The sequence below is a fragment of the Dendropsophus ebraccatus genome, chromosome 2 (genome assembly GCF_027789765.1).
Source record: "Dendropsophus ebraccatus isolate aDenEbr1 chromosome 2, aDenEbr1.pat, whole genome shotgun sequence".
NCBI classification, from domain to species: Eukaryota; Metazoa; Chordata; class Amphibia; order Anura; family Hylidae; genus Dendropsophus; species Dendropsophus ebraccatus.
This window is the reverse complement of record NC_091455.1, coordinates 206894992-206911513: the sequence shown is the minus strand read 5'-3', so window position 1 is coordinate 206911513 and position 16522 is coordinate 206894992. Positions and strand designations below refer to the sequence as shown.

General features: G+C 43.4%; 2 protein-coding genes across 5 annotated transcripts in view; both read right to left on the bottom strand.

Annotated features, from left to right (window-relative positions):
• LOC138783958 (anterior gradient protein 2-A-like) overlaps positions 1-16522 on the bottom strand; it is a 470764-nt gene that overhangs the window by 273451 nt on the left and 180791 nt on the right. The gene's annotated exons all lie outside the window — the stretch shown is intronic.
• The window catches only part of CRHR2 (corticotropin releasing hormone receptor 2), a 187438-nt gene that overhangs the window by 64714 nt on the left and 106202 nt on the right, over positions 1-16522 (bottom strand). For 2 of the 3 annotated variants that reach the window (XM_069960600.1, XM_069960599.1), the window contains exon 3: positions 3591-3710. In XM_069960600.1, coding sequence (XP_069816701.1) covers positions 3591-3710 — 120 coding nt within the window. Of the gene's footprint in view, positions 1-3590; positions 3711-3808; positions 3921-16522 lie in introns of those variants that run through there. The other variant, XM_069960601.1, reaches the window with a different exon arrangement.

The window sequence follows — 16522 nt, the reverse complement described above, 5'->3', positions numbered from 1 at the left end:
AGCTCTGCCCCATCACTGCACTCAGCTCTGCCCCCTCACTACACTCAGCTCTGCCCCATCACTGGACTCACCTCTGCCCCATCACTACACTCAGCTCTGCCCCCTCACTACACTCAGCTCTGCCCCATCACTGCACTCAGCTCTGCCCCATGGCTGTACTCAGCTCTGCCCCATCACTACACTCAGCTCTGCCCCATCACTGGACTCACCTCTGCCCCATCACTGCACTCAGCTCTGCCCCCTCACTACACTCAGCTCTGCCCCATCACTGCACTCAGCTCTGCCCCATGGCTTTACTCAGCTCTGCCCCCTCACTACACTCAGCTCTGCCCCATCACTGCACTCAGCTCTGCCCCCTCACTACACTCAGCTCTGCCCCATCACTGGACTCACCTCTGCCCCATCACTACACTCAGCTCTGCCCCCTCACTACACTCAGCTCTGCCCCATGGCTGTACTCAGCTCTGCCCCATCACTACACTCAGCTCTGCCCCATCACTGGACTCACCTCTGCCCCATCACTGGACTCACCTCTGCCCCATCACTACACTCACCTCTGCCCCATCACTACACTCACCTCTGCCCCATCACTACACTCACCTCTGCCCCATCACTACACTCACCTCTGCCCCATCACTACACTCACCTCTGCCCCATCACTACACTCACCTCTGCCCCATCACTACACTCAGCTCTGCCCCATCACTACACTCAGCTCTGCCCCATCACTGGACTCAGCTCTGCCCCATCACTGCACTCAGCTCTGCCCCATCACTGCACTCAGCTCTGCCCCATCACTGCACTCAGCTCTGCCCCATCACTGCACTCAGCTCTGCCCCATCACTGCACTCAGCTCTGCCCCATCACTGCACTCAGCTCTGCCCCATCACTACACTCAGCTCTGCCCCATCACTACACTCAGCTCTGCCCCATCACTACACTCAGCTCTGCCCCATCACTACACTCAGCTCTGCCCCATCACTACACTCAGCTCTGCCCCATCACTGGACTCAGCTCTGCCCCATCACTACACTCAGCTCTGCCCCATCACTACACTCAGCTCTGCCCCATCACTACACTCAGCTCTGCCCCATCACTACACTCACCTCTGCCCCATCACTGGACTCAGCTCTGCCCCATCACTACACTCAGCTCTGCCCCATCACTACACTCAGCACTCAGCTCTGCCCCATCATTACACTCAGCTCTGCTCTATCACTGCACTCAGCTCTGCTCCATCACTACACTCAGCTCTGCCCCATCACTACACTCAGCTCTGCCCCATCACTACACTCAGCTCTGCCCCATCACTGGACTCACCTCTGCCCCATCACTGCACTCAGCTCTGCCCCCTCACTACACTCAGCTCTGCCCCATCACTGCACTCAGCTCTGCCCCATGGCTTTACTCAGCTCTGCCCCCTCACTACACTCAGCTCTGCCCCATCACTGCACTCAGCTCTGCCCCCTCACTACACTCAGCTCTGCCCCATCACTGGACTCACCTCTGCCCCATCACTACACTCAGCTCTGCCCCCTCACTACACTCAGCTCTGCCCCATGGCTGTACTCAGCTCTGCCCCATCACTACACTCAGCTCTGCCCCATCACTGGACTCACCTCTGCCCCATCACTACACTCACCTCTGCCCCATCACTGGACTCACCTCTGCCCCATCACTACACTCACCTCTGCCCCATCACTACACTCACCTCTGCCCCATCACTACACTCACCTCTGCCCCATCACTACACTCACCTCTGCCCCATCACTACACTCACCTCTGCCCCATCACTACACTCAGCTCTGCCCCATCACTACACTCAGCTCTGCCCCATCACTGCACTCAGCTCTGCCCCATCACTGCACTCAGCTCTGCCCCATCACTGCACTCAGCTCTGCCCCATCACTACACTCAGCTCTGCCCCATCACTACACTCAGCTCTGCCCCATCACTACACTCAGCTCTGCCCCATCACTACACTCAGCTCTGCCCCATCACTACACTCAGCTCTGCCCCATCACTACACTCAGCTCTGCCCCATCACTGGACTCAGCTCTGCCCCATCACTACACTCAGCTCTGCCCCATCACTACACTCAGCTCTGCCCCATCACTACACTCAGCTCTGCCCCATCACTACACTCATCACTCAGCTCTGCCCCATCATTACACTCAGCTCTGCTCTATCACTGCACTCAGCTCTGCTTTATCACTACACTTAGCTCTGCTCCATCACTACACTCAGCTCTGCCCCATCCCTGCAATCAGCACTCAGCTCTGCCCCATCACTACACTCAGCACTTAGCTCTGCCCCATCACTACACTCAGCTCTGCCACTCAGAGGGATCTAAACCAAAGAGGTTTAATCGCTACTAGAAGAGCACAAACCAAGCAGCAGGAGGACTTACACCACTCCATTAGTAAAGATGTAGCAGAGCTGGGGTTGCCATTTAACCCTGCGCTGAATATGACGGCATTATAAAGTTGTGCCACATGACTATCGTCTATTGATGTAGCTGAGTTGATGATAGCTGCAGCTGACATCCCAGCGTCTTATTATTCCATTACCTATCGATTAGTATTATTAACAGCTAATGCCCCCCTTACAGTTAGCACATGACAAACTCAGCACTGCTACATCTTTTGAGCAATTTCTCTGCCCAGGTATCACAGAAAGATAACGTCATCTCAGTGCCTTTACCGGCAGTCCTATGCAAAACTCTAGATAACCATTGTGCTTTGACACGGCTCATGAGGATGTCGCAGTGTGGGGATGGCTTCAAAGTGACAAACTCAACTCTACTATTCAACATAACCAAAAGTTACAATATAGATATTGCATAGTGTAACAATGACAATTCAGCCTTAAAGGAGAATTTCACTCTAAGACCTGTTTTGTCCAGGAGGATTGGGGGACACTGGGGCACCATGGGGCACAGGCTCTAAGGGCACCCGGCATGGAACCCATGGCACCAGGCATAGGACCTGTGGCACCGGGCATAGAACCCATGGCACCCGTCATAGGACCCATAGCACCTGGTATAGGACGCGTGGGACCGGGCATAGGACCCATGGCACTGGGCATAGGACCCATGGCACTGGGCATAGGACCCATGGCACTGGGCATAGGACTTGTTGCACCGGTAATAGCACCCATGGCACCGGCATAGGACCCATGGCACAAGGCAAAGGGCCCATGGCACCAAACATAGAACTCATTGCAGCGGGCATAGGACCCATGGCATCGGGCATAAGACCCATGGCATCGGGCATAGTACCCATGGCACAGGAAGAGAACCCATTGCACCAGCCATAGGACCCATGGCACCGGGCATAGGACCCATGGCACCAGACATAGGACCCATGGCACCTGTCGGTGCTTTTCATGCATCCCATAGATGGGTCAGTAGATAACAATAGTGGGGAGGGAAGAAGAGCTGCTGCAGTCAGTACGGCACTCACTCCTCTTGCTTTGGCTCAGGTCACACATGGGTCATCAGACTTTATAATGTGACGGTAATGATTATAACATTTGCTGCCATCCCCGTGTCACCACATTATACACATTTCCACAGCTTTACCACTTACTTGTGGTGTTGTACTTTATCCCATTGAAAAAATCCGGGCAGGGTCTCTCCACCAACTCCCCGGCCACGCTCCGGGGCCAACAGGTGCCAATCTGATCAATGGTGGCGCTGCAGTGAGGACCTGAGAGCGAAAAACAACAGAAAATACAGGTAAAAAAAAAAATCTTCAGGAAATGCAGAGACGGCGGAGATTCCCAAACCCTGCGGCTTCCCTCCTACCATCAAACAGGAAAGTGTGGTTACTGGTTAGGAAACTGTCCTGAAACGCGTCCAGTAAGCTGCAGTTGGCATCAAATTCGTCTATGATAATCTCGAAGATGGTGCTCTCCATCCTGGAGGGCGAGGTGCCAGCCGACAGCTGCTGAGCCCGGGATGTGAGACTGGCAGCTGGGGACTCTCATGTGCTCCCTGTGTATAAGACTCAGCCCAGCAGCCAATCACAGGGGAGCGCCAGGCTGAGCTCTGCTATGTCTGTGTGAGCAGGAGGGAAGCTACACAGCTCCGCACACTCCGCACACTGCGGGAGGGAAGGGAGGGAGGGGACGATGGCCAACACAGGGTTAACTGCTTACACTGCCTGCAAGTGCGGAGTATGGAAATACAAGAAAGTGTGCGCACTGTATACATAGGATGGAGAGATAGATAGATAGATAGATAGGAGATAGATAGATAGATAGATAGATAGGAGATAGATAGATAGATAGATAGATAGATAGATAGATAGATAGATAGATAGATAGATAGATAGGAGATAGATAGATAGATAGATAGATAGATAATAGATAGATATATAGATAGATAGATAGATATCATAGATATCATATAGATAGATAGGAGATAGATAGATAGATAATAGATAGATAGATAGATAGATAGATATCATAGATATCATATAGATAGATAGACAGACAGACAAATAGATAGACAAATTGATAGACAAATAGATAGACAGGCAAACAAACAGATGAAGCCACGGCACTATTATTCCATATACAAAATTACAGATGCAATTTTTTTGCTCCGCCTGGAGTCTTTCTCAAGCAGCCGCGGCGTCTTCTGTTTGCCTATTTAAGAGGAGGACTTTATCAAGTCCCGAACTGCTGGCACCACGTGTTGCAGTGCCCTGTGCTTGTGAAGATAAATAGATAGATAGATAGATAGATAAGATAGATAGATAGATAGATAGATAGATAGATAGATAATAGATAGATAGATAGATAGATAAATAGGAGATAGATAGATAGATAGATAGATAGATAGATAGATAGATAGATAGATAGGAGATAGATAGATAAGAGATAGATAGATAGATAGATAGGAGATAGATAGGAGATAGATAGATAGATAGATAGATAGATAGATAGATAGATAGATAATAGATAGATAGATAAATAGGAGATAGATAGATAGATAGATAGATAGGAGATAGATAGATAAGAGATAGAGAGATAGATAGATAGATAGATAGATAGATAGATAGATAGATAGGAGATAGATAGATAGATAGATAGGAGATAGATAGGAGATAGATAGATAGATAGATAATAGATAGATAGATAAATAGGAGATAGATAGGAGATAGATAGATAGATAGATAGATAGATAATAGATAGATAGATAAATAGGAGATAGATAGATAGATAGATAGATAGATAGATAGATAGATAGATAGGAGATAGATAGATAAGAGATAGAGAGATAGATAGATAGATAGATAGATAGATAGATAGATAGGAGGGAGATAGATAGGAGATAGATAGATAGATAGATAGATAGATAGATAGATAGATAGTAGATAGATAGATAGATAGATAGATAGGAGATAGATAGATAGATAGATAGATAGATAGATAGATGATAGAGAGATAGATATATAGATAGATAGGAGATAGATAGATAGATTCTTACAAATATGATAGATAGATAGATAGATAGATAGATAGATAGATAGATAGGAGATAGATAGATGATAGAGAGATAGATAGATAGATAGATAGATAGATAGATAGATGATAGAGAGATAGATAGATAGATAGGAGATAGATAGATAGATAGATAGATAGATGATAGAGAGATAGATATATAGATAGATAGGAGATAGATAGATAGATTCTTACAAATATGATAGATAGATAGATAGATAGATAGATAGATAGATAGATAGGAGATAGATAGATGATAGATAGATAGATGATAGAGAGATAGATAGATAGATAGATAGATAGATAGATAGGAGATAGATAGATAGATAATATATAGATAGATAGATAGATAGATGATAGATAAATAGATAGATAGATAGATAGATAGATAGATGATAGATAAATAGATAGATAGATAGATAGATAGGAGATAGATAATAGATAGATGATAGATAATAGATAGATAGATAGGAGATAGATAGATAGATAGATAGATAGATAGGAGATAGATAGATAGATAGATAGGAGATAGATAATAGATAGATGATAGATAATAGATAGATAGGAGATAGATAGATAGATAGATAGATAGATAGATAGATAGATAGATAGATAGGAGATAGATAGGGGATAGATAGATAGGAGATAGATAGATAGAAGATAGATAATAGATAGATAGTTAGGTGGAATTGATGGCCTTATTTTATGTAATTGACAACACAGCGGTGACGGCCCGGCCCAGTGACATCAGCACCTGCTCTATAGCCACTATCTCCCTCTTCCTTATCATCCTGTTTTCCCTCAGATCAGATTCTCATGGTTTATGTGTCTCATCCATTTTTCTTCCTTTGTCTTTCTTAAACTCTCTCTATTACCCTCCTCCTCCTCTCTATGTCTCCCTCTTATTCCTCTCTCTGTAGTCGATCTGCTGGATATGGAGAGAACCCAGTAGAAGAGGTTGGTGCGGCAGGTACAGAAGGAGTCACACCTTGTAGGGTTAACCCACACGGCAGTCTCTCCTTTACCTTTCCCGGATATGAGGTAACAGCAGGTGGTCCCCCAAGTAATCCCCAATCGTCACACAAATCTATTATACCACCTATTAGGCTACAGCAGCGCACGCCCTGAAGACTCTCCTCCTATGCTCAGCCATGAGGGAGGGCTTTAATGGATTTTTTTCTTTTGAATCAACTGGTATCAGAATGTTATATAGATTTGTCATCTACTTCTATTTTAATAAAAATCTCCAGTCTTCCAGTACTTATCAGCTGCTGTATGTCCTACAGGAAGAGGTAAATTTCCAGTCTGAAACGGTCCTCTCTGCTGCCACCTCTGTCCATGTCAGGAACTGTCCAGAGCATCAGCAAATCCCCATAGAAAACCTGCTCCTGCTCTGAACAGTTCCTGACATGGACAGAGGTGGCAGCAGAGAGCACTGTGTCAGACTGGAGAGAATGCACCACTTCCTGCAGGACATACAACAGCTGATAAGTATTCGAAAACTGGAGGTTTTCTTTTTTAAATAGAAGTAAATTACAAATCTGTTTAACATTCTAACAATATATGGCTGTGTAATACAGCACCATATACCTGAAGGTATCTGCTCTGCCATTTTACATATTAACCACTAGATGTCAGTAGAATGTTTTAAGGGTGCCTTCACACCTACCGTATCGCAGTAGAAAATCCGCTGCGGATCCGCAACGGATTTAACTAAATGAATAAACACAGCACTAAATCCGCACTTACAAATCTGCTGCGGATCCGAAGGCACCCTAAAGAAATATTATAGAACAGGTTTATAGGGGGCTAGACTGCATAGGAGGTAGGGTCTCATGGGCAAAATGTGACCCCGCCCCCCTTCAATGACTTGGTGTTCTCAAAAAACGGCATTAAAAAATCTAAGAAAGTAGAGGCAACGTCTCACTGTTTGGCTTGGAAACTTCTAAAAAGCTACATTAATAAATGTCACCTGTGCAGAACAAGTTTCAGGCTCCTGTTCACTTTACAGGTGCTTCACCTAGAACTGTGTTACTTCACACAGGCCTGAGCTGTCAGCTCCGCCCCACAACCTGTCAGGAAGGAGCCTAATCTCATGTGCCCCGTACCTTTCTGAACTTCCTCCTCCCTGTATCTCTGGAGAGGAAGGACGCCAGGACATAGACATGAAGAGTTACCAGAGATCTGAGAAGAATGTCTAGCCTAAAAAAAACCCCGCAAAAATGCCTCCACTAGGGGGAGCTGACAGCAGAAAGAGCTATACAGGGCCAATGTGTTCAGTAACAGAGCCTTTCATTTTCTCCTAGTGTGTGTATGATTGGAGAGATATACAGTATAACACACAATGGGTCCCTGTATATAAGTGAACTCTTATCCTTTCTTATCTATCTCCTATCTATCTATCTATCTATCTCCTATCTATCTATCTATCTATCTCCTATCTATCTATCTATCTATCTATCTATCTATCTATCTATCTATCAAAAAGGATCGCCCACAGCACTCCAGGTAAGTAGAAAAATCAAGTGTTTTTTATTCCATAGTGCTGCATCACTATGGAATAAAAAACACTTGATTTTTCTACTTACCTGGAGTGCTGTGGGCGATCCTTTTTGATATATTGTGGAGGTCTTGGTCAAGACTACCTGCACCCTCCTATAACAAGTTGTGCTGCTCTTACTAAATTCATACCATATCTATCTATCTATCTCCTATCTATCTATCTATCTATCTATCTCCTATCTATCTATCTATCTATCTATCTATCTATCTATCTATCTATCTCCTATCTATCTATCTATCTATCTATCTATCTATCTCCTATCTCCTATCTATCTATCTATCTATCTATCTATCTATCTATCTATCTCCTATCTCCTATCTATCTCCTATCTATCTATATATCTATCTCCTATCTATCTATCTATCTATCTATCTATCTATCTATCTCCTATCTATCTATCTATCTATCTATCTATCTATCTATCTCCTATCTATCTATCTATCTATCTATCTATCTATCTATCTCCTATCTATCTATCTATCTATCTATCTATCTCCTATCTCCTATCTATCTATCTATCTATCTATCTCCTATCTATCTCCTATCTATCTATATATCTCCTATCTATCTATCTATCTATCTATCTATCTATCTATCTATTATCTATCTATCTATCTATCTGTCTTCTATCTATCTCCTATTTATCTCCTATCTATCTATCTATCTATCTATCTATCTATCTATCTATCTATCTATCTATCTATCTATCTATCTCCTATCTATCTATCTATCTATGTCCTATCTATCTATCTATCTATCTCCTATCTATCTATCTACCTATCTATCTATCTCCTTCTTTCCTTCTTTCTGATTGATCTGGTTTCTATGATATATTCCTCCTGGTTCCTCATTCAGTAAAACATATAAATCCAGAAAATAAATATTTGCTTCATATAAAAATCCCAGTGCTCAAACCGGAGATAAGACTGGAGAATTTTAATAAAACCAGAGACTCTTCAGCTTTATTCATCATATCCCAACGTTATTGGGAACCTATGGTACAGAATGGGGAGGCACTCATCACCATGTTAGGCTGTACTATGAGGCTCCTAGTGGGAGGGGCTTAGTGCTAAGCTGCCTCCCCTGCTTACTTTGACATTGTGGTTACCTGCAGCCACCACTGGGGGAGCTATATGCACATTCATACACTCCTATTCAGTTTAATAGTAGCTGCATAAATTAACATGCAGCGAGCGTCCCCAGTCCCAGCACCAGTCAGTATGGACAGCATCCATTATCAGAAATACAGCGCCCCCTATACAGATATCAGGAGTCTCCACTTTAAATGGTGGATTAGGTGGGGCCCTGTGTAGGGGACGGGTATGTATATATCAGTATATCTGTTTAAGTATAAACCTTGTTAGAGGTGATAAGGAAAGGGTTAACAGCTGGGTGACATCACCATCCGCATCATATGTCGCTGGATATGAAGAATATTGATGATCAGTTTTTGGAAATAAGAAAAGAGGAGAAGAGAAAAGCAACTCTGACCCGGCACTGTTTATCCACCTCCAAACCCAAGGATTTCATTAAATATTGCCCAGTAATTCTCTACTCTCCTCCCACACATCTGCAAATATACAAGAACGACGCACACACCGGGGGAAGGGGACGGTAGTACATCTATACACTGCCGACTCCATCACTGCCATCACATCGAAGGTAAAAACATTACAAAGCGCAATTCTAGGAATTGCCTTCAAGGAGACTTCATATGTGACAAGTCTAATGTATAAAGATAATACCGTCTACATGAACCACGCCTGACAGTGCCAGACTATGACAACAGCAACAAAAGGGTCCTTAAAAAAGAACATTGTCCTACTGTACAGAGTGTGCAGTATTATAGTAGTTATATTCCTGTATATAGGAGCAGTATTATAGTAGTTATATTCCTGTATATAGAAGCAGTATTATAGTAGTTATATTCCTGTATATAGGAGCAGTATTATAGTAGTTATATTCCTGTATATAGGAGCAGTATTATAGTAATTATATTCCTGTATATAGGGGGCAGTATTATAGTAGTTATATTCCTGTATATAGGGGCAGTATTATAGTAGTTATATTCCTGTATATAGAAGCAGTATTATAGTAGTTATATTCCTGTATATAGGAGCAGTATTATAGTGGTTATATTCCTGTATATAGAAGCAGTATTATAGTAGTTATATTCCTGTATATAGGGGCAGTATTATAGTAGTTATATTCTTGTATATAAGCGGCAGTATTATAGTAGTTATATTCTTGTATATAGGAGCTGTATTATAGTAGTTATATTCCTGTATATAGGGGCAGTACTATAGTAGTTATATTCTTGTATATAGGAGCAGTATTATAGTGGTTATATTCCTGTATATAGGAGCAGTATTATAGTATTTATATTCTTGTATATAGGAGCAGTATTATAGTAGTTATATTCTTGTATATAGGAGCAGTATTATAGTAGTTATATTCTTGTATATAGGGAGCAGTATTATAGTAGTTATATTCTTGTATATAGGGGCAGTATTATAGTAGTTATATTCTTGTATATAGGGAGCAGTTTTATAGTAGTTATATTCTTGTATATAGAAGCAGTATTATAGTAGTTATATTCTTGTATATAGGAGCAGTATTATAGTAGTTATATTCTTGTATATAGGAGCAGTATTATAGTAGTTATATTCATGTATATAGGAGCAGTATTATAGTCGTTATATTCTTGTATATAGGAGCAGTATTATAGTCGTTATATTCTTGTATATAGGAGCAGTATTATAGTCGTTATATTCTTCTATCGGGGACAGTATTACAGTAGTTATATTCTTGTATGTCTCCTGGGTGTATTTACCACACAGTAAATGTTTATTTCTATTGTGACTTGTATATAGCAGTAGATCTCGATCGCTTTGTTCTCCATCTACCTGCAGCATCTTTTGTATCACACATCACTTGTCTGTGTTGAGGTTTCACAGTCTCCTTTGGTTGTTAATCTCTTTGCTCTTTACTCCATATTATTCTGGGATTATTCGGCCCCTCTCTATCAGTGTGATGGTTTTTAAGCTTCTGTTTGGAGTCCAGAATATGAAATAACACACCAAGCAGTGATATATCTTCACATTCTGCCGCCTCCATTTACTAAACATTGCAGTGGATATTGCTGGCAGGCAGCCTGAAGCTTGCCGCCGGATGGAGTTAACCCTGCACCATTGAGGGAGGAGACAAGCAGCGGAGTTCACAGACTTACTATCATTGCACCAGGGGCAGGAACACCAAGAAATCACACAATGAATTCATCAGTAAATGAACAGAGAAGGGGAGGAATTTATGGACAAGTTCACAGACATTGAAAAGGAAGATCTGATCACTGTAATCCATTCTGGAGCTTATTGGGCAGCATCTTCTGGTCCCTTAGTCGCCATAGTAGTCATATCCCCATATCCAATATATCTAGGTTAGACTATACTATGGAGACTTGCATAGGAGCTGTGTACAAAAAGTGGCAGCAGATTTAAAGGGGTTATCAAGGATTAGAAAAAGTTCACACATGTCCTGAGGCTGTGTGTGGTATTGCATTTCTGCTCCATTCACTTCAATGGAAACAGATCACCAATCTCAGGGAGACCAGCCAAAGATAACACCACCGGCTGATGGTTGAAGCGCTCAATGCAATGAAATCCTAGGTGCATTGCTCACTGGGAAACATGAATATGCAAAAAAGAGCCAGTGGAGCCTCATTTAAGAGTCTCAAAACAAAGGACTACCCAGATACCTCCGGGAAGGACCCAGCCAAGGGGTGGCTCCTATAAGGAAACCCCAAAATCACTATATAAAGTGGCCCTATAAGTCAATGTAATGACAAGGGAAAAACCAAGGCCAGGTATCCATCCACATACAGCTGTTTCGGGGTGTTGCCCCTCATCAGTGTGGAGCAGGATTCTGGCTAGGTGGGAGCAATGCCTAGTAGAACCATAAGAGAAACAGATCACTGATCTCAGGGAGACCAGCCAAACGGTAACACTGCCGGCTGCTAGTTAAAGTGCTCAATGCAGTAAAATCCTAGGTGCATTGCCCCCTGGGAAACATGAATATGCAAAAGAAGAGCCTGTGGAGCCTTATTTAGGAGTCTCGAAACACAGGAGTAGCCAGATATCCCTCCGGGAAGGGATGGCTCTGGTAGGGAAACCACCACAATTCCCGGAGAGACTCTTAAATGGGGCTCCACTGGCTCTTTTTTTGCATATTCACTTCAATGGAATTAAGCTGCAATACCACCAACAACCTAAGGACAAGAGTGGCGCTGTTTCTGGAAGGATGCCTGGATAACCTACTTCAGGGACTATTTTAGGTGCAAGTTACCACCTGCTTGTGAAGTCTGACTGGTTCCCATGTGCAATCTCCATTTCCACTCCAGCTATATCTCCCTTAGTGGCTGTTTCCTCCGCTGTGCATTTCTTAGCACCCTCAGATGATCTGCGCTGATTTACTGGTGAAGCCTCGAAGACATTATTTGTCACGGCCAATTAGGCGATTTTAACAAGCCGGATGTCTTTGTGGATTTCCCCGGGGATCTTGTGTGTAGGATCATCTCTTGTGACCTTGTATTATGAGGATACTTATATGACACATGGGGATGAGATCGGCATCAAGGAATGATGGGAGGAGAAGAAGCATATGCAAGTTTTACTGTGAGATTGGAGGGTCAATAATATTCATTACTGTTAGGATAATGGAGGGAGAAGAAAGACAAGGAGAAGAGGAAGAAGAGATGACGGGGAGGAAGAAAAGAAAATGGAAGAGGAAGAGGAAGAACTGGAAGGAGAACAGACATGGAAAGAGAATGCAGAAAGGTAGAGAAATGGAAGAAGGAGGAATAGAGAGTGGAAGGAGGTCTCAAGAGTAATAGGAAGTAATATGGAAAGCAAAGGAGAGCAGAAAGGACAATGGACCGGACATGAGAAGGGCTCCTTCTTCCTCCCACTCTCACACGCAACAGCAGCTTAGGTGCGGGCCTGTCTGAGCTGACAGACCGCTCAGCCAATCACTGACCGCGGCGGTCCTGGCCAGTGATTGGCTGAGCGGTCTGTCAGCCAAGACAGGCCGCACCGAAGCTGCTGCTGCGTGTGAGACCGGGAGGAAGAAGGAGCGCAGGAGAAGCCCTGTAACATGTGTAGGTAAAGTATGGTGCTTCTGAAATCGTCAGACGCTGGCTACGCACCGCTATTCCACGCAGCGATGCACGGTCGGTGGCCGATGATTTTAGGTTGAAACCTAACTAAACAATCAGCCGATGACACAATCATCGGCTGATCGTTGTCTCTATTCCACGGAGCGATAATTGGCCGAATCAGGCCGGTTTGGCCAATTATCGCTCCGTGGAATGGGCCCCTAAGAGGGGATCAGTAACGACTGGAAAGAGAATAACCATGGAAAGAGAATCGGGAAAGGAAACGGGAAGTGAGATAAGAAAAGAAATAGAGAGAGGAAGGGGGTCTGAAAGGGCAATAGGGAGTGAAATACAAAATAAAAGAAGGGGATGTGAAAGGGGAATGGGGAGTTATACAGAGAGGGAAGGAAAGGGAGATGAACGGAGCTGAGAAAGAACAAGATAAGGGAAATGCCGGATAAATAAAGGAAAGGGAAATAGTAAAGAATGAAAAGAGGAAGGACAGGAAAGAGAACAAACATGGAAAGAACTGAGGAAGGATGCAGGAAGTAAAAAGTAGAGAGAGAGAGAGAGAGAGAGAGAAGAAAAAAAGATTGGAATAGGACAATGGAGAGAAGATGAGCAGAGAATGAGGAGAGATACAGCAAAATGAGAAGGAAACGGGAAATAGTATATAAAAAAAGAGAAAGGAGAGAAAAATCGAACCTGGAAAAAGAACAGAGTAAGGCTATGTTCAAACAACGTATATTTTCGTATAACTACGGCCGTTGTTGCCGATTGAACAACAGCCATGATTGTTACCAAAATATATGTAACATAGCTGCCTATGGAATCCTGGCTGGAGTGTATACACATTATATATATATATATATATATATATATATATATACATATACATGGTATACACTCTGGCTGGGATCCCTAGCGGCGCCGCAAACAACTGACATGTGAGTTTTCTGCGGCCGCTATTCTCTGAAACCCTGTCAGTTCACACTGTGGAGCGAGTGACTCTGGTCGCTCACTCCATAGCATGCAGTGGAGAGTTCTGATGCGGGCGCGAACAGATAGGCCCTCAGCGGCGCTAAAGATCATCCGGCCGCTACTGCAGTACTAGCCAGGATGATCTTTTCAGAGACCGGCTGTTCCGTGACCCGGCCGGGTCATGGAACGGCCGTCTCATACGTTGTGTGAACATAGCCTAAAGATACAACAGGAAAGAGGGAGGAAAGAAAAAGCAGAAGGGGGATTGAAAGGGGAATAGGAAATAAGACGGAAATGGAAAGGAAAGTCACAGGAGAGGAGATGGGAAGGGAAATGACGAGGAAATAAAAGACAGGAAGATGACAAGGGAGGAGGAAATAGAAAGGGGGTATTCCCATCTCCACTTACCTCCTAGTCATAAAATAGTATATATAAGCTGATACCTGGGGGTCCTAACGCTGGGACCACCACCATCCTGAGAATGGAGATACAATGGCCCCAACAATAAATGGTGCAGCCAACGCAGCCTGTACACCACTCATAGTGTGCATGGTATTCATGGAGATAACACTTTAAGGAATGGAAATAAAAATAGAAATAAAAATAAAGAAGAAAATAAAACTAAGAAGGGAAACAGGGAGTAAATTGGAAAGGGAAATAGTAAAACAAGAGGTGAAAGGAAAGAGAATGAACAGAGAAAGAGAACAAAGGAAAAGGAAGGTAAAAGGAGAGGGGCATGGGAAGGGGGGTGGGGAAGGAAAAGAGAAGAAACCGAAATATAAACAACACTGAGAAGGGAAACAGTAAATGATGGCGATAGTCACTACCCCTTTAGATTTCTTGTATCGGCTTTAGTGATTGGGTCCCTTTTATAGGGGTTGTTCACCCAAAAAAAAATTTCTTTCAAATTATTTGGTGCCAGAAAGTGCCAGAGATTTGTAATTAACTTTATTAAAAAATCTCAAGTCTTCCAGTACTTATGAGCTGCTGTATGACCTGCAGGAAGTGGTGTATTCTTTCCAGTCTGACACAGTGCTCTCTGCTGCCACCTCTGTCCATGTCAGGAACTGTCCAGAGCAGCAGCAAATCCCCATAGAAAACCTCTCCTGCTCTGGACAGTTCCTGACATGGACAAAGGTGCACCACTTCCTGCAAGACATACAGCAGCTGATAAATACTGGAAGACTGGAGATTTTTTTAATAGAATTAAATTACAAATAGAAGTAAATTACAAATTTCTGGCACCAGTTGAATTGAAAGAGAAATATTTTTTGTAAACTTCCCCTTTAAGAGTCAGGCTGCTACCCCGCTGTGATTGGCTGAGAAGGATGTAATAGCAGAGATTTAAACATTGTTCTTTTTTCGGAAAATATAGCCTTATTTTCAGTGAATTTCTCCCCCTGCAGTGTTCGGATTGATTCTTTTTTATTCACAGGTTGTTGGGTTTTTTTTTTTACGCTTTTGTATAAAAGAAAATTCCTGGACTGCTAACAAAATTTTTCTCAGCCGCAGGTCGGCGCGCAGACCTCTCACAGCGAGCGCACGGCGGTCACCTGTAGATGCAGATAATTGGGTGTCAGACGCTGCACCGGGCCCCGCAGGGCATCACTTCTGTGTAGGAAAGAAACAGCATGGGGGGTGCAGGTGCTCGGAAGAACGGGGGGAGGTGTGAGGTTTGTACGAAGGAGGCGACGCGTTCTCTGCCAGGATACAGCGCAGGTTATTTGAGGATACAACACGCAGCTTATAAAATCACAAGAGTTACTCAATGAACACATAAAAGACAATGACACAGTCATTTGGTTATCAGAGTTGCAATACCTGATGCAGCCTAGGAATAAGGGGGGCGCCATAAGGTTACTTTATCCTTACTGTTCCTTTAAATTATTCCAAAAAATTACTCACATAGATGGCAAAAGAGTAATGTACAGAGGTGGAGACGGATGATACAATATATGAGCTGGAAGCAAACGGCCCCCATGTATACAGATCTCTGTCACAAGATGATGCTCTCTCTAATGGCCTGGAAATATTTGCTATGGATGTTTGTTTGCTCAGTAGTTAAGTGCAGCGCAGATCTCAACAAAAAGAGGGAAAGTTCTCTGGAAAACATCAAATAACCTCAGTGGCTGAAACAAGGAAATAAGTGCATTAAATCAAAGAGCAAAGCAACGCCCGCTGCCCGAGCCCAGAGATACAATACAACAGGAGATGGAAAAACAGAAAAACAGAAAGAAAATTGTGTGGGTTCAGTCTTATGTGCATTATTATCATGGATAATGCCCAAAATCAGAAGAGTATATTGCAGGTGATATTAT